This window comes from Corvus brachyrhynchos, unplaced genomic scaffold (genome assembly GCF_000691975.1).
Source record: "Corvus brachyrhynchos isolate BGI_N302 unplaced genomic scaffold, ASM69197v1 scaffold29, whole genome shotgun sequence".
NCBI classification, from domain to species: Eukaryota; Metazoa; Chordata; class Aves; order Passeriformes; family Corvidae; genus Corvus; species Corvus brachyrhynchos.
In genome coordinates, this window is record NW_008240033.1 from 2183954 (window position 1) to 2202355 (window position 18402).

At 38.2% G+C, this 18402-nt stretch overlaps 1 protein-coding gene across 4 annotated transcripts in view; it reads right to left on the bottom strand.

Moving 5' to 3' along the window:
* Positions 1-18402, bottom strand: part of CPED1 (cadherin like and PC-esterase domain containing 1) — a 144132-nt gene that overhangs the window by 108183 nt on the left and 17547 nt on the right. For all 4 annotated transcript variants that reach the window (XM_017743765.1, XM_017743766.1, XM_008640976.2 and 1 more), the window contains exon 4: positions 75-181. In XM_017743765.1, coding sequence (XP_017599254.1) covers positions 75-181 — 107 coding nt within the window. The remainder of the gene's footprint in view (positions 1-74; positions 182-18402) is intronic.

The following is an 18402-nucleotide window of genomic DNA, read 5'->3' on the forward strand; positions in this document are numbered from 1 at the left end:
TTATGAGTGAGGGCTGAAAATCTGGGCTAGCCTGTCCTTTCATTCCCACAAAGCATAACACAATAATCTCATACCTTCTGGAAAAGCTCTAGATTATGCAAATCTTCTGTTTGAAAGCAGCCAGTACCACCATTTTTTCTGGAAGATAAGCAGATCAAAAGATCCCAAGGGTTCATTCCACCTATCCGGAAAGAAAAGAAGCACTTTGAGAAAGAAAATATCATGCCATTCTTATTTGCATAAAAAGTACTTAGAGTGAAATCCTGAAGAACAGCAAACTGTTGGAGAGCTAATTACATGAACAGCTACAGGTGGCAGAAGGATGAAAGACATATTTGCTATCACAGTTCATGCTTTGGAACTATATTTAGGTGTTTCACAGTTGGGATTGCCTGCTGTTGTCCGAACCCTGCTGTTTGACCTGTTTAACACTCAGAAATTAAAAAGTTCACTAACAGGATGCTGCTTTACATTGTTCCTTTATTTCTGAACTCCTCAACATGAACGCTTATAACACGTATCCAGTACATGCAGTGTGATCTTCTGAGGTGTCTCTTTAATGAGAAGCAAATTTTACAGGAAGTATTTTGGTGTAGTGGATTCCTAAATATTAGACACCAGACTGCCAGATCTAGAACTGGTGTACAAATGGGAATTAGATTGCTAGCTTTCGAGCTAATGTGATGCTTCCTTCCTGGGGCAAAGTGACCTGAAGATACAAATAGGTCTTGAAGTTGCCCACATCTCAGCATGTGATGTGGTGCAGAAATGCCAGTGTTGCTTCAAGTAACCTTGGTCAGCTCCCTCACATGGTCATTTTCTTTCTTCTGTATACAGCCTTCACTATCTGGACCAGTTAGAGATAGTGTCAGTCTACAACAGAAATATTACATCTGTTGAGGACACCATGAATATGTTCAATAAAGGGTAAATTATTTCCTTGACAGGAAGACAACCAGTAATAATGAACTTCAAACAGAAAGGGCAGTCATAGAAGCTGTACAGCATCCAAGGCAGGGTATAGAATCAGGTCTCAAAGCTACCTGCAGAACAGCCATTTCAGGGACTGGTTGGTTCTTTTTCCCAAGGTTGGGAAGATTACATGTATTCTGTTCCATTCTGTACTATCCATCTGTGATACCATCTTAATTTTTTTAGATTACCCCCTTAATTTAGTCCCACCGATGGCCCACAGAGGTATTTATTTTATTTATTTCCTTTCTTTCTTTCTCCAGAATGTATTTTTTTCCTATCCCAATCATGATTACAAATGTCAAGCAGGGTAAAGATTCCACTTAAGGAGATTTAACACTCAATTTACGTTAAGTACAGTAATGAACTGATTGTGTAGAATGGATCCAGGACTACGAAAGTAACTATCACTTTTTTATGTTTATTAGCAATGTGACAAAGCTGTAGAGATCAATTTTCAGTTATACTGCATTTACTACTGTAAAAAGTTTTTCAATTTCACATTATGAGAACCAGCATTATGGTATAAAAGTAATTAGGGTATATGAAATTTAGGCAAGACATTCACTACATGCTTCTTTTTGGAAGAAAACAAAAAAACCCCTGCAGGTAGATAAAAATGCCACAGATAACAAACAAACGAAGCATTAAAGAAATGTACAAACAAATACCTCATTTTAGCGCAAAAATTTGGCAGTGCTAACAACCTCCTCAATGTCCTCACCAGCTATGTAATTATCAGATAAGCAAGAGGTTATGCCTCTGACTAGTAAACACCTTTGAATAAATCATTGTAATTACATATAAATCACAATGCCTAGTTGTGTGCAAATTGAAAGGGAGCTGGAGGGAACTCCATTTCTCAGAAACAGTTCATTTCCTCCCTTTATTGTGACACATCCTGCCCTGGGAAGAATTTGATCCCTGACTCCAGAGGATATGCAGCACTCTGTATTTGCCTTTAGGATACATCAGAGTGATCAATATGAATGTACCTAAGAGAAGAAAAGGAAAATGTACCCTCAGGTCTGATGGGCTTCTGAGCCAGTGCCCAGGAAGTAGAACAGCTCAGGAGAGCTTGAATGCCTGCCATTACTTGTGTTTACTATTCAGAGTAATTAAACCTCTAGCCAGTTATTTCAGTACAGAACAATCAGAACTGAAACATGTCTATTTATAGAAGTCAGGAGATTTCCTATTAGAAAAACAGCGTGCACCTAGTGCTGTCTCTCAGATTCCGGCTGACAGAGCAGTGGGACTTCTATTTAAGTGTGTCAATATATTCCTCATAAACTATACCTGAAAAAACATTCTTGGAAAACAAAAACAAAAGAAGCATGTGTTACAAAAGCTATTTAGTCCTAGAACAGGCTCCTCTAGGAATAGATATTACCTCAAATTTGCCCATGTCATTCCTTTCACAGCTTAACTTTTTGTGGAAAATTAACATCTGTGATCATGAAACAAACAATCTGTCTTCCTTCTGCATATTTAATAATTACAGAACTATATCTCAGGAACAAAAAAGTCCTACTGTTACTAGTATTCATCAACATCACATGGGCCACGCAAAGGACCCCAGGTTCTGTGTTTTAACATAGAAGATCCCTTTCACAGAACTTATTTTTAAAGTAAAGCAAGACACACGTGAGCTAAAACATTCTACAATAAAAGAGAAAGAACAAAAGTGACAGTGATAATAAAAGCCATCTACATGGAAGGACTCATGTTTGAAAATGTTTTTAGAGATTTTAATGAAGAAGCATTAATAATGTCCATAATATTCGATACTCAATGTACACACTGTTTTGCTGGTTTCCTGTAGACTTCAAACCAAAAGCACGCTTTTACAGGACATTTGAGGTGGAAGGTTGAAAAGAATGCTTCATATCTGAACAATTTAATTACTAGCAATTTGCATGAAGCTTTTCCCACAGAAGGAACTTTGTCTCTAGTTATGGAAATTCTGTTTGCTTTATTCAGCAAACCAGTGGAGTTCAGCACACAGGAGCCACAGATCAGTTAGACATCATGAAATCACACCTCATGGAGATACTCTCTACTGTTTGCATTATTTTGGACAAGTAGAAAAGTGGTAACAAGATGAGAATATATGAGAGTAAGTTCATCTGCTCTCTGAATATCTTTTCAAATCAAGGTTTTTAGTTCAGCCTGATAATTAAGGCCTTGCATACACAAGGAGTGCTCATCTGCAGAATTACACCTAATTATGCAGGCAAAGTGATACATGCTGGCAGCATGATGCTTTTATTCACCAGTCTTTTGCCAGGTCTTAGCCTCTCCTCTCCTGCAGGCTTTGTAGCTGTCATCCAGTCCCATCTCAAAAAGTATTTGTACCTGCAATGTGTATCTCAGGTTTACCTAAGAACATCAACCCAAGTTTCTACTTCAACTAGTAGCAGTACAGCATAATTTGATTGAAGTCTGATGTCATCAGCTTTATTTACTTTTATTCTGAATGAGTCAAAGTACATGCTATTCAATTTAGAGAGCAATACCTTTCAACTGAAAATTGGTATAATGTACAAATTATAATTTTCAACGAGAGCCCTGTTTTCATTGGCTTTGACTCTGAGTTGTCATTTGAAATAATTTAAATAGCTAATGCGGAAAAAATAATTTAAAAGATAATAGTCTAGGCAAAAAACCAAACATTTTTTAGCAGCAGAGGAAATAGCAATGCAGATACCAATAAAAACATTTAACTTTTTCTATAATAATATTCTTCAGAGAGTTTTTGTATTCTGGTATCATAGACCAAAGTTAACAGAAACCAAATGAGAACTGTAGGATTTAGTGGGGTTTCAAGTTTACAGATAAACCTCAAGAATTTCTGAAGGTGATTTCTAAAGTAAAGTGATCTTATTCCAGTCTTTGAAATGACCACATGCTTCCCATGAGCTATGGCATTAGAGGCTAAATTTTTCAGAAACACTGTTAGATGCATGCACCTCTGGAATTTTTAATCTCTTAGGTGTATATTATTTCATTTAATCAAATGACTAAGCTTCATTTCATTACCATAGACTGAAATTTCATTTTGCAGTGTTAAGCTTTCTATCCTGAATCTTGAAATGAAAGAACTTTGAAAAATAAATAAAATTTTCATCTTTCATGTGTATCTTCCTGTATTTCATTCATTTTGGGAAATAAAAAAAACCAAACCAAGCCAAACTAAAAAAAAAAAAACCCACCACCACCACCAAAAAAAAAAAAAACCCCAAAAAAAAAAAAAAACAACAAACCCAAAAAACCAAAAAAAATCCCAACCAAAAAAACCCACTTGGATTTATTTTTATTTTAATCTCAAGTCAATTTTCAATTTTGCATTTGCTTACACCACTACCTTGAAATTAATCAGTTTATGAGCACTAGAGGAAAAGACAACAAGAAACAGCTGGAATTTGTTTGTCAAGAACATATTACATAAAAGTAGTAGTCTCCTTTCTTCTGACAGAGTAACTGATCTTGTAAACAGAAATCAGAGTAACTGATTTAGTGAACAAAGAAAATACCAGCAATGAAATAATTTTACTTTAGTGAGTCTTTAGACATTGTTTCCATGTAACACACCTATGAGGTGATTGCACAGCTATTTGAAAAAATGAAGTCTACTCCACTATCAAAGTGGAATTTTTTGGAGCAGAACCGCAAAAGATACCCAAATGTACAATCAGTTCTGATCAAATTTTTGAGTAACAAATTGAATGCTGGAATAATAAATGCATTTATAAATAGCAAGTGACACCAAGTTGAAAAGAAGTATAAGGTCACACGAAGCATGGTCAGAATTCAATATAATTCTGATAATTGGTCCAAATTCAATCCAAGGAAATTCAAAACAAGTTAAAAGTGCCATAGCTCATGAGCACAAATCAAATGGAGAGGTACAACTTGCCATAGAGAACTACTGCAGAAAAGGATCAAATTCATAAACTGCATATGAACTAACAATACAATATTGTTGCAAAAAAAAAATCCAACAAAGCAAATATAAACAACTTTTCAGATGTTGGCAAGTATTTATTAATGCTGAAAGAGTTTAATCCCCTCCTTTAAAATTTCAGTTTTAATTTACTCCATGCCAGTTCCCCAGAGAATTCTAAATAATAGCCCTGTAGATATCGAGAATTGTAACCAAAACTGTTTATGAGGGTTATGGTGGTAAAAATGATTGGGGGGTAATCCTTCTGCTTCAGTTTGTGCTGGTCATACCTCTCCAGCAACACTGTTTCCCAGTTTTGGAAAACATGGTTTCACAGTAGAGGGTTAGAAAACTGAGGTAGATTTTGGAAGACCTCGTACAGGGTCTAACTGAGATGGAGTCATGTCTTTTTGATTTGTTACCAAACCGGTTTATAAAACACCATTGTTTTTAACTATTTATGAGTGTCAGTGCCTTCTTGGTGTCTCACTCTGACCTGCAGCAAGGAGGCTGGGTTGGCCATGAGGCTGGACGGGGACACAGCCAGGACAGCTGACCCCAACTGGCCAAAAGGATACTCCTTACCATATGATGCTGTGCTCAACAACAAAAGCTGAAGGAAGAAGGAAGAAGGGGCTGGGGCGGGGGGTAAGACACACACATTCAGAGTGATGACATCTGTCTGCCTAACTAACATTGTCAGTTCCATCCATGATGAAGCTCCTGTCCCGGGGATGGCTGAACACCTGTCTGCTCATGGGAAGTGGTGAATTAATTCCTTGTTATTAATTTTCTCTGTTTAATTTATTTTCTTCTTTGCCTCTGTTTCGTGAGTTCTTTTACTCAGAGTTCGGATTGAAACGCAAGAGACATGAGGTTTATCTTCTGACTCAAATGTTTATTATTTCTATCTAAAATATAGCTGCACAGAAGGTGCCTCTGAGTTAACAAGGTGAAAATGGCCCCGAGTTCTAACTTCCAAGACCTTTCAAAGTCCAAACTGTCCAATTATGGAATGCCAACTAATTTATTTTTACTTATAACCCAGTAATTATTAATTTATGATCCGCACTGTGGGTTTTTTGAACCAATACCAGACCACCCAGATTTGTGAAGAAGAAGGAGGAAAAAGAAGAAGAACTAATCCACACCCAAAATCCTCCATCTTGTTACTAAATCCCATAAACCTGATTTTTCTACACCTCTACATATTCCACCCTGTGATATAACTTCAATTACACAGCAACAACCTCAGTGTTATCACACAATTTGGGAAGTTTTCCCAAGGCTTCAGGTCAAATGCAGTGTGTTTTTGAAGATCATTGTCTGTCAGCACTGAAAGGCTGAAATTCTCTGAACTCAGGGTTCCAACACCTTGTTTTTCTTTGCTTGCAGACACGGCTTTTGCGTTCCCTATTTAACTGTCTTTATCTCAGTACATGAGTTTTCTCACTTTCACCCTTCTGATTCTCTCCCTCATCCCACCAGGGGGAGATGAGCAAGCAGCTCGGTGGTGCTATGCTGCTGGCTGGGGTTAAACCACACCACCACAGAATAAATTTTCACCCCTCCAAAATCAATTGTCTCTTTAATCACTGGAGACAGGATACAATGTAAGCATTCTAATTTGCAGCAAGGGGTACATAAAAAACCATTTCTAAACACATGTATCAAGTACCAGAATACCTTACTCTAAGGAGGCTATAGAACCCCTGCTAAGGGAGATCCTGAGAGTTGTACAGGATCCTTTTTTAAGAGAAATTCCTGTCAGCTGTACTTGAAATATATTTTAAGGCACCTTTGAGCTGTATGGGTGTAAAGAGAAGACTTTCAGGAAAAGTTATTTTTTACATACTGATGCATTCAACTGTATTCAGTTATACTTATGGCATGTTGTAACCCTGATCTGTAAAAAAATAAATATGATGAATATAGGTTTTAGTTTCATGCTGAAATTCTCTGAACTCAGGGTTCCAACACCTTGTTTTTCTTTGCTTGCAGACACGGCTTTTGCGTTCCCTATTTAACTGTCTTTATCTCAGTACATGAGTTTTCTCACTTTCACCCTTCTGATTCTCTCCCTCATCCCACCAGGGGGAGATGAGCAAGCAGCTCGGTGGTGCTATGCTGCTGGCTGGGGTTAAACCACACCACCACAGAATAAATTTTCACCCCTCCAAAATCAATTGTCTCTTTAATCACTGGAGACAGGATACAATGTAAGCATTCTAATTTGCAGCAAGGGGTACATAAAAAACCATTTCTAAACACATGTATCAAGTACCAGAATACCTTACTCTAAGGAGGCTATAGAACCCCTGCTAAGGGAGATCCTGAGAGTTGTACAGGATCCTTTTTTAAGAGAAATTCCTGTCAGCTGTACTTGAAATATATTTTAAGGCACCTTTGAGCTGTATGGGTGTAAAGAGAAGACTTTCAGGAAAAGTTATTTTTTACATACTGATGCATTCAACTGTATTCAGTTATACTTATGGCATGTTGTAACCCTGATCTGTAAAAAAATAAATATGATGAATATAGGTTTTAGTTTCATGAATCATGAGTTGTCACAGTATACAAGGAAAAAAAAAAGTCAACCTCCTCTGCTCCTGCACGGTAACGGAGTGAGCACAGATTTTACCGAGTTTGGTGAGGAGGCGCCTATTTATGGAAGTAGCTGTTTGTGCACAAATCCTACTTTAAACTGGACAGAGGAATATGTTGGGTTTCAACCCTACAATGTAGTCACTCTATAAGAGCCAATAGTTTGCTAGCCAGGAGTTTAAAGTGGAAGCACTAACAGATGTCTGAAAGACAGAACTTCTGCCTCACTGCCTTTCAATTCTAGGCAGAATTTTATGCCCTTCAGCATGTCAGAGGGCAGCAGCATCAGGCAGGCTGCGTGATGGGGTCTGGGGTTGTGGGAATTCTACACCTCTGAAGATCTGAGCTTCACTGATAACACTCCAGGGGAAAATAGCCTTTGAAGCCTATTTCTGGTTACAGCAGCTTGGCTGTCTCATTATGCAAATATCAGAATGCCACTTGTTGAGCTTTTCTTTGTTAATAATGCCTCCTCTTACAAGTTTTTGATATCACTGTCCCATTTGTAAGACTTTGTCTAAAGGAATGTCTCACACCTAGTTGTTCAGGAATTTTCTCCTTAAAAAGTAGTTATTGGAAGCATTTTAATTTCTCTTGTGGGGTGGCCCTTGATGGTCATAAACGATCACCAATATGGACTCATTTCAACAACAATGAAGAAATGATCACTCCACTGAGTGATAGCACAGGACAAGATGAAGAGGTTTCTGATGTTTTCTGAACTATTCTGGAAAGCAGCTGTTCACCTGTCCATATGCAAAGCTTTCACTGTTTCACACAGTGTGTTCAGACTGACTGTACTCTGTCATAACACACAGCCCCATAACCTCTATCTTAGCTGGACAAATTAGGCTAAAATCTATTGTCACATTAATCACAGCGGAGTATTTTACGTGTAAAAAAATACCCCACCCTATGTATGAGGCTGAGATTGTTGGACACAGTCAATTCATTCACAAAATACTTTGTGCATTTGCTGTATGGCTGCCAGGGAAAGGCTGAAGGAATCCTGAGGACAGTCACTATTCACTCCCCTTGAGGACGATCAGGATTTTTTTTTGGCTCAACTACTCCCTAACTAAGAGGATATGAAGTGCCAAGGCAACCATTCTTTGTAGAGGAAAGGCTGGCGTGAACCAAATGGAATCAGTGTAATTCCAAAAGCAGTTCATCTGTCCCTGAACAGCTTAGCACAAAAGATTGCCCTGTGCTCAAGAATTAATGCACAGTCACATCTGAGTTCAGAATTTGGGCAGTGAAATAGGCATTTTAAGTTCTATTGCAGTGCCTCTCATAAAAACAGAGTAATGCTTGACTATCCTGTATCTCTTCTGCAAGTGCTGTGGAGGGATACTGGGTCTAACTACAAATGGAGAGGCATAACACTTCCACTCTTGCCTGAAAGAAAGAATTATTTTATTACTGTTTATTTATATCAGGAACAGTTTTCAAGCCTCCTTTTCTTGTCAATCCGAAGGCGAATTTTAAAAGTAAAAAAATGAGCGTAACAAGCCAAGAGCTACCTGTTTCTATCAGAAATATTCTCAAACGTGGAAAGATACTTTAATTTTTCTGCCTGGTCTCAAACTGTAAAACTACCTTAGACCTAGCTACCAAGTCAGAGTTATCGACTTCCTTACTGGAGCAACTGACAATACAAGGCAGATTACTTTCTCTAAAAGAAGCAAAAGAAATCTATTGCAGGCGTAAGTACAAGAATGGAGAACAGACAGGACAATCCCTTCTCCATTTATATCACATTTAGTCATGCAATAGATCAACAATCTTTTCTTCAATCAACAAATTACCATACTATAAGAGACAAGCAAAAAAGAATTTTCAGACCTGCAGCAAATGTTTTAAAGTTGGGTTTTCAATTTGCAGATGAGTGTCAGTAAGACAACAAAAGGTAATAAAAAAATTAAATTGCAGTATTATTAAACTATATCCCTATATTTTTCTGTGCAACCAAAGAATGGGCAGAATACTGGAAATGAAAATGCATTCAAAAGTTGTATTAGTCTGACATGGGGAGAAGAGCACTGCAGTATTGTAAGGCAGGTGCAATAGATAGTTCCCAGTCTCTCCAGGAAAGACTGTCAGGCTAAGAATAATTCTCCACTGAGTTGTATTACAGATTGTAACTCTAAAAACCTATAGGTTTTATCATGGCATAACCTGTCAACTCAAGGTATGAAAATATGCTGTCAAAATACTTTCAGAGCTTTAGTAGCAAATAAAAGGAAAATATGCAGTTCTGACCCAATGACAAACACATTGAGGCAATTCAAACACTCAAGCCTGTCATTCCACTTCTGTGCTTACACACCGTGCTTTGGATGAATATTCAGATTACTCTGGTATGTTCTCCACACATGGGTATTTTCTGCACAGCAAGTCTCAGTGCAACCCAAAGCTCCTAATAATCCAATATGGTATGCTCTTCTTGTAAGCATGCTAAAATAACTTACAACCCCAACTGCTACCAAATGCTGGAATTCTTACTTTATATGTATTTAATACACAACATAAGCTACGACAGTCAAAACTGCTATATGTTTCTCACTCACACATTGTGGGACTTGGACCTAACCTTCAGAGGGATGGAAGTATTTGGTACCTAGTTAAAGCACAGACGTCACAGAGCCACCAAAGCTCAGCTAAATCCATCTATGTAGGTGTTTCCTTACCTTCTGTGAAGGTGGAGAAGGAAACCACCTGACAGAAAAGACAGACTGAGAGATATTAGAGACAGGCTACTGAGAGTGGACTGGCATGAAGAACCAGGTGAAAACTGGAAGAAGAGAATGTGCATGTGGGAAGAAGGGTCATGCAGCTGAGACATGCAGGGAGGAGGCTGCACAGTGGAGCCCAGAGGAACTACAGCAGGTGGGAGAATTCAAATAGCACCCTGCTCCAGCAGGGACATAGCAGGAGGGGGATCTGCCCACAAAATACTCTTCTCTCATGCATATGCACGCACACACACATGAAGGAGCACAGAGGCACAGTGCTGGGTGGGGTGACCCCAGAAACCCTGTCAGAGAGACACAAGCCCCTGCCCTGGTACCCCCAAGATGTCCCTGGGGAGACTTCGCCACAGTGCCTATCATGATGAGTGAACGGGAGGCCCAAAGCACCTTGTGGACCTGAGGAACTGTGGAAGTACACTCTAACTTGGATGAGTTTGTACCTAGACCTTAACACCAAGTGGTACTGAGGCACCCTCCCCACTAGACTGTTGCAAAACCTCCGGATCCTGCTACTTTTATAAGGAAGAGTCTGAGCTTTTAGAAAGGCACATACAACAAACAGGAAGAGCTGGTGACTGGAAAGAAGATTCAATTGGAAAGCAGTTCCTAGGGAAGAGAGGTTCCTCCCAAGGAAGCCAACTTGCCAGCTTGTGTATATCTTCCATCCTGCATTTCACGCCAACCTTTCTACCAGTCCCACTCTTTGCAACAGAACATAAGGTACCTGAGCTGAGAAGGTCTCTGAATGATGGCACCAATGGGAATTCATCACTGACTTTAAAAGGCAGAAACTGTGCTAGAACTGAGAAAACAGCCTCTTCCCTTCTATGAATATAGGAGCCTCAGGATAGGCAGCCAAGGAGTAAATGGATTTTTTTGTCTTGATGTCCTGTCTCATTCTAATTACAATGAATGAGGATACCAATTACAATATTAAAATAATGATGTTTGATCACATGCAAGAAACTAAGACACATCTTTTAAGGTCCAAATGGCCAAACTTGATCACTGCAATTACAGCACTCAGGTATCCTATACCAATCCTTATTAACATACCAGATTCCATAATACCCAGGAGACGTGAAACAGTACTGAAAAAAAGAAGCTTGGGAATAAAGGCAATGACTAAACTAAACAGTGTCAGGACACAGACTCAATCACTGGCCTGCAATCATCTGCTGTGTTTGTTTTCTTCTCCCTGGGTGGCCATGCAATGCCCCAGGAGACAGCCTAAGCCAGTGACAGCTCCTAAAACTCAGCAAAAAGCAGGCCACCCTCAGTCAGGGGAAAAGAGTTTAGATACATGGACTTGAGCCATACTGCATCACTTGCAGCTAGGACTAGGGAATTGACCCATTTTGTTTATGAGTAAGACAAAACTGCAGAAGACAGTGATGCAATAATTAAGTCATGCCAAATGTAAGATTTTCAGCTGTACTGTACAGATACTGTTTTCTATGTACCACTCTATGCTGCCTTTCATCTCTATTCACCTGGCATGCCAGGGGGTAGTAGAAGTCCATGATAGATATTTGGACTGCCATGTAGAGCATCCATAAAACATGGACTCCAAAGACCTTAAAATTATCTCTGCAAACATTTTAAAGAAACGTAGGGTCAGACCTCACTTTTGAAGGTCAACAGACATCCTTACATTGTTAGATTTGCAAAAAAATGCGTACTGTAACATCTGGGGTGTAAATCATAAGTGTCATGGAGCTGGGTATAGGAAGAAAACCTGATGCTTTCTCCTACTTCACACACCATCCTGTCATAAAGAAGGCAACCCAACTAGTCTACAGTTACCTTCTGGGCTAGTACTTTCTTGAATACTTCTTTTTTTTCCTACTCTCAGAGTTTTTTTTAAAGGCCTAACACTACATTCCTAGGGAAAATAGGGCTAACATGTCAAACTCTATGTATTTAAAGTCCTTGACTTCAGCCTCATCTTTATACAAAATTACCTCAATTATTTTTCGTTGAAGAAGGACTTTTAGACAGCCTCCACTGATACTTGGCCTCACTGTGGCTGTGAAACCTGAAGTGAGAGAGTTTTTTTGATACACTTGCTGAAGTCAAATGGGAAAAAAATATTTAAATGCCTAATTCCCATTGAGACAGACAAATGCTTCTTGATTTGCTCCAAAATAGCTAGGTCTTGTTCTTATTTTGTCTATCAGCTGTTGAACAGTACTTTGGTAGGCTGATATGTTTTCTATTTTACCTATTGCAACAAAAAAATTGTAGTTAAATGGTTTTCTTTCAAATAAAGAAAAAATTATCTTTTCTTACTTCTGCATTTTACACTAAAAAAACTTTTTCAATAAACAGATCAACTGAGCTGTATTATGTCAGATCTAAAATAACTGTGGTTCTGCCAGATTCGTCTTGCATTTACAAAACGCAGAAGAACACTCTGTAAGCTCTCTCTATATATACACTTCTAGTAGTTGCTATAAATTAATACTGAAAATCCTTTTTATAGCTAAATATTTATTTTTGAAAGCATTACCACAAACGTCAGAAACAAAGTCATTACAACAATGTCTTGTTACAGAAACACTTTATGACTTGAATAATTTGGTTCAAATTTTCCAAAATGTGTACCACTCAGCTCCTCTGTCCTTCCCTCTATCAGAGCATGATCGTATTTCATTTATGTGAGGCACCATTGAGAAAATATGTTCAGACTATATTTTTTTTAATCTTGCTACCAGTTAAAGTTGCTCAAATCCTATTCCTTTGTTACTTTTTAAACCAAACCCCTTCAATGTTTTGCCTTTCTCTTGTGAAAAATGGACATTGTTTTGTAAGGAAACATGCCTGCCAAAAATGATAGAAATGCATGATATGTGGGGTTTTTCCTTTTTAATCGAAGAGAGGGTGTCACTTTTCGTAATACTTTCCTGTATGAAATAATTTTTTCCAGAATTTGAAAGTTCTCATGACTAATTTGAAATTGAGATATAGTTCCAATTTCTGACTATGTCAGAGGAGCCTCTATTCTCTTTGACATCTGTGCAAACTAGGATTACCTCCAAATGGACAACCTCAGGGGCTGAGTAAAAAAAAAATTCAATATTACATTGAAAAATCAACTCTGAGGGAGTACAGTGAACATCAGAAAGATAGAATAATCATTCCCCTCATGAAGAAAAGTTTCCTTTTTGATGTAAGATAAGCCAGTGTAACAACAATACGTTGTGTGAAATTTTCAGAAACATGTTCTAAACTGTGGGTGGCTAATGCACTTTTGATGTCTGGGGTGGTTTTGGGATGCAGCATTCAAAGGAGCTGTCAGCTGAAAGTGGATGCAGCTGGAGAAAGTTGGAATCTGAACCTAGGAATGGCGTGGGCTGGCTGCAAATTACAATGAAGGCCTATACAGTGTAAAAGGTTTTTGCTGCCTGAACCAATAAAAGTCATGGTAGCCAAAGTAAAAAAGAAAAAAAAAAAAAGGTTTTTGTTTCAGTGGTATATAATGCCACTACCTAAAATGGGAGCACAGTGATGAAAGGCAGCAGCACACTTCTCACAGCTGACCAGGGCTCAGAGCCAGTGACTGCATCAAAAAGGGTGCACAGCTTCCAGCAGCCAAATCACTGAGCAATCCTAACCAACAATCCCTTAGAGAGAGTGCTCTGGCAGGATGGTGACAGGCTTCTGGCTAAACTGACTGACATTCTCCCAGCACCTATATTAGCAGACAATTATCTGACATTTAGGAACAGACATATATATTTATAAACCAGAGTCTCTGCTTGAACCCTATCAGAGCCAGGATTCATTTCTTATAGGGAAGCATTTTTAAAATACTTGAAAAAGCAATTGTATGCTGTTACCTTCTTATCCGACAGGCTACAGTTATAAAAAATTGCCTCAAACTCTTTTTCAGGATTTGCATGTTACCAGCATACTACAAAGCTTGTATACTGATGCCTAAATCCCTTGCATTTATTTAATTTCAGTAGCCTTGCACATTGCTGCCTTCCTTTGGCTGACATGTGGATCTTCCTGGACACTGGTGTTTTTCAGATTCTGTTAACGTGACATAATTTATTCCAGTAAAGTTTTAATTTTAGCTCACTGTGTAATCAGTGTGTATAATTTTAATTATTGTAATCTCTAAGTCAGCCCCTTAAATACCACTGGACTGTATGTTCTGTTTATAAAACTGAAAAGAACACTCAGAGAAAGATATGTTTGTTACATTTAGGACTAAATGCTATATTTTGGGTTTACCTGGCAAAGCTCAATGTCCTTATACTTTTGTTATAAACAAACAAAGAATCTCCCTTTCTAAAGGAAAAGAGTGCATTTGAAACAGAAGATTCTGTACAGTCTTATAGAGGGTTTATTTTAGTAATACAAAGAAATCATTTGTGTGCTCTTCTTCTACAAAGCATGAACATGTTCTGCTAGTAATTAGTAAGAAGAATACATATTGTTCAGAAAAATATATGATGCATTTAGATTTTCTAACATGAAACCACAGCATCACATTAGAGAGCAGCATTCATTTGTTTATGTCAGAAACTTCTCTCTTGTACTGAATCCAATAATATGTGTGGGCATGACATTAATTGCTAAAAGCAAAACTAAAAAGTGAACAAGACAATGTATGTTTCTGGTATGCATTACCTTCCCAAAACTAAATGAAATTCCATGTTATGGAAGCAGATTAAGTCTGTTACATGCTTGTAACTCAGCATGCTCTGAGGATCACATTTCTACCTATTTAGCTTGTTTAGGAAGCTCCTTGTTTAACAACACACAAAAAGTGTTTCTAAAATGTGTGTTTTATTTGTCAAAACTTAGCTCAGGACTCACATGACATATATTTTGCATTAGGAAACCAACCAGTTTTGTAGATGGTTATTTGTACCAACAACTAACCAAAAGGATTTTGGGAAGAGAACTTACATCTGCTAGATTTGAATATACATATGTATTTGTATGGTAACTTAAAAAATATCTTTCTGTGGCTACCTTCACCATTATTATTTTGCACAGTATTTTAAATTACTTACTTATGATAGAATGATCTTGTGCTTCTGCTGGCATGCTAGGACCTCCAGTCCTGCTTATTTAACCTTACCTCCACAGGGTTGTTTACACTTTCAGAACCTGATTTCAATTTACTTTAATTTTCTCAGAGACTTTTGTATTTATAAAAGCTGAGCATCTAGTGACCTCTCTATTCCTGACATTTCCTTTACTCTCCACTATGAAAAAGAACAAAAACCCCAGTGTCCCATTTCTGTTCCAAAAAAACTGAAGTGCTTCCTTCAGTGGGTTGGTCCTTGTAATTGAAAATGGCAACCAGATGTTTACAGAACACACAAGAAATTTTCCTTGAGGCTTTTATTCTTTATAATTGTTTGCTAAGTTAGTTGGATTTCAGCAAAACTTGTCTGAGGCTGCAACAAACAGCAAGTAGGGGCTCCTCCTAACTGTACTCTGAACAATTAAAAAAAAACAAAACAGAAAGAAAAGTTAAAACTAAACTTTCCTACTCTTGTTAATGTGTTTCTAGCTCCACAAAAAGTCATTCAGTAAGGGAGGAAATTTGGTTCTATTAGTACTTATTTTTACATGCCATCCCATGAAAAATATACCTATTTCACAATACATTATTTGCTTTCTACTTTCTCAAAGTTCATCTGGCTGTTATCTATACATTACTGATTTTTGCTCCCTTCTCTTTCCCCACTCCCATCAGGAATATATTCTCATAAATTTTGGGGGGTTTGAAAGTATTTTGCATTTTAAGAATATGCTGTAAACTACATACTGTTTGTTCCTCCAAGCCCTAAGTCACCATAGCTGAATCATACCTGAAATCTCTCCATCTTCTTTAGAAATCACCATTTTTCCTCTTCAGTTTCTTGTCTGCTTGATTTTCTCAAGGCTAGTCATGTACTTCAAGAAGTCTGTGAGACCATCTTGTTACCCCACCAGGGGACTCACTACACACAATAAAATCTCTTTACCTAATCATTCAAGACATCTAAGATTGACTGCTCCAGAGCTCCAGGGAATCCATTTGATTACTTCACTAGCTTTACCCCCAAAACAGATTTCCTAATAACAACTCTGTTGTAGTACATCATGCCCTGATTACTACAGACATGATGAACAGATTGTTCTATTTTCCTTGGCAGCAGAATTTGTTAGCCCTTTGTGTTAGCAAGTACCTCTGTTCACCCAAATATACCAGTCTTCACAGTCATTGAAGAAAGAGCATCACTGTGTCCTCCTGTCTCTAGCACCTTGTCTCATTTTCACTAATTTTGCTGATATGATATGTCTTGGAAAATGCAAAACGGATGTCTGACAGTCAACAGATGTGGCCCTGAAGGCCTCCAAAACCCATGGCTGTAGTTTATTCTCTACACTAATTAGCAACTCTGAGGAAACTATTACTGGCTGCACTTATGAAGTAGCACTTCTGAGAGTTCCTACCTTGCTGCTGGCCAGATGTCAGCAATCAAGCTGATACTTTTCCTATTTAGCCTCTGGTCAAAAGTACGAACAGTGAGGAGTAGTAGAGGTGGTACAAAATGCTAAAGGAATAACATGAAGATATACAGCAAAGAGCATGCATTTCATCCTGACAGTGACTCATACAGGTTCTATCCTAGTTTTCTCCATCTCTAACTGATGTGGCAACATTTTCCAGCCTTGTAACTCCACCTGTGAAGCAAAGTAAACTGAGTAATTTTCTTCCATGAAAAATGTAAATTTTCTTTAAAAAGTACTTTTCCCAAAGGATACCCAGAAAACCAAAACGAAAAACTGACAAAGGCTGACACGGAAAATTTCTTTTGGGGAAAATCAAATGAGAATTTTCTTTCATCTGTCCCCAACTGCTTCTTCAGTCATGTAAATATATAGAGAGACAGAAAACTTTGCAGCTAGCATCACTTCACATCTGTGGACACCTGTTCTTGCTCCTGCAGCCTCATGTTCCCTGACATTCCCCAAGCACCAGCTTTTACAGGGAGTGACCACCACTGGGTACAAAGAAGCAAAAGAACTCTCTATAGAGAGCCAAGAGGGGGACAGCAGAGGGCTTATCTTCCGTAACAATACAAGTCTCAAACCATCATTTCACAGCAAAATGAGTTATGCCTGCATATAGTCAGGTGGCTTGATCAGTGAGGGGGTATTTACTCCTTGCTGTAATACATAAGTAGTGCCACTTTAAATACCAGACAGATCTCTTAACCCAGGCACATAAAGAGAAAGGCCAAGATTCGCTAAGATTTACTCCCATGGGTCTGTTGTCTCAACCAGCCCTTCCTGTTCCTGGTGCAGCTCCACCCAAGCACCACTCCCACATCTGCAAAAAGCTAGGTCATCCTCATAGTTAGTTGCTGGAACCAGGGCTTAGTTTACACAGCCAAGTATTTAAACGCAGCATGCTCTTAAAATGGAAGAAAACAGAGCAGAATTCAGTGTATATTGATAATCTCAGAAAAGAGGAAATAGCTAATCTTCAATGGATGTCACTCAAACTGCAAAAAGAGGCAATAGTAAAGTTTAAATACTTAACTACAGTATTCTAAAAATAGGAAATGATCATGTAAAAGCAATACTATGAAAATGGTTTATGATTGTTTTTTTAAAGTCTCTCATTGCAATTGCAAAAACTTCCACCAAATTACTAACATTCTAAGGCAGCAGGGAGCATATAATGTTACACTGCATTCAGTCAGGAGCCTGAATACATGAGCTTTTTTCCATGGCCAAGCTGATGGGCTATCATTGAGCTTATGCACAATCTTTTCCACTCCAAGAGCTAGTGGTAATGACAGAATTTTGCATGTTACTGCAGAATGAATTAAAATTGGCCAGTCAGATGTGTAACATACAACTGCACACATTTCTTGGAGCCTGCAGTTTGCTGAGATTTGCTTAACTATTGGTAAAGGTGAAGAATTGAGAAATGAAGGAAACGCCTATTAAGGGAGGGTCACCAATGACTAATGAGGCAGGCACATTCAGCAAAGGACACAAAAACTGATGGCTCTGTAAGGAAAGACGTAAGTAGTTTATGTATCTTTGAAGATATCATCTGGGCAAAGTATGGAATTCAGGAAAGATTCAGGCAGCAGGCAGTAA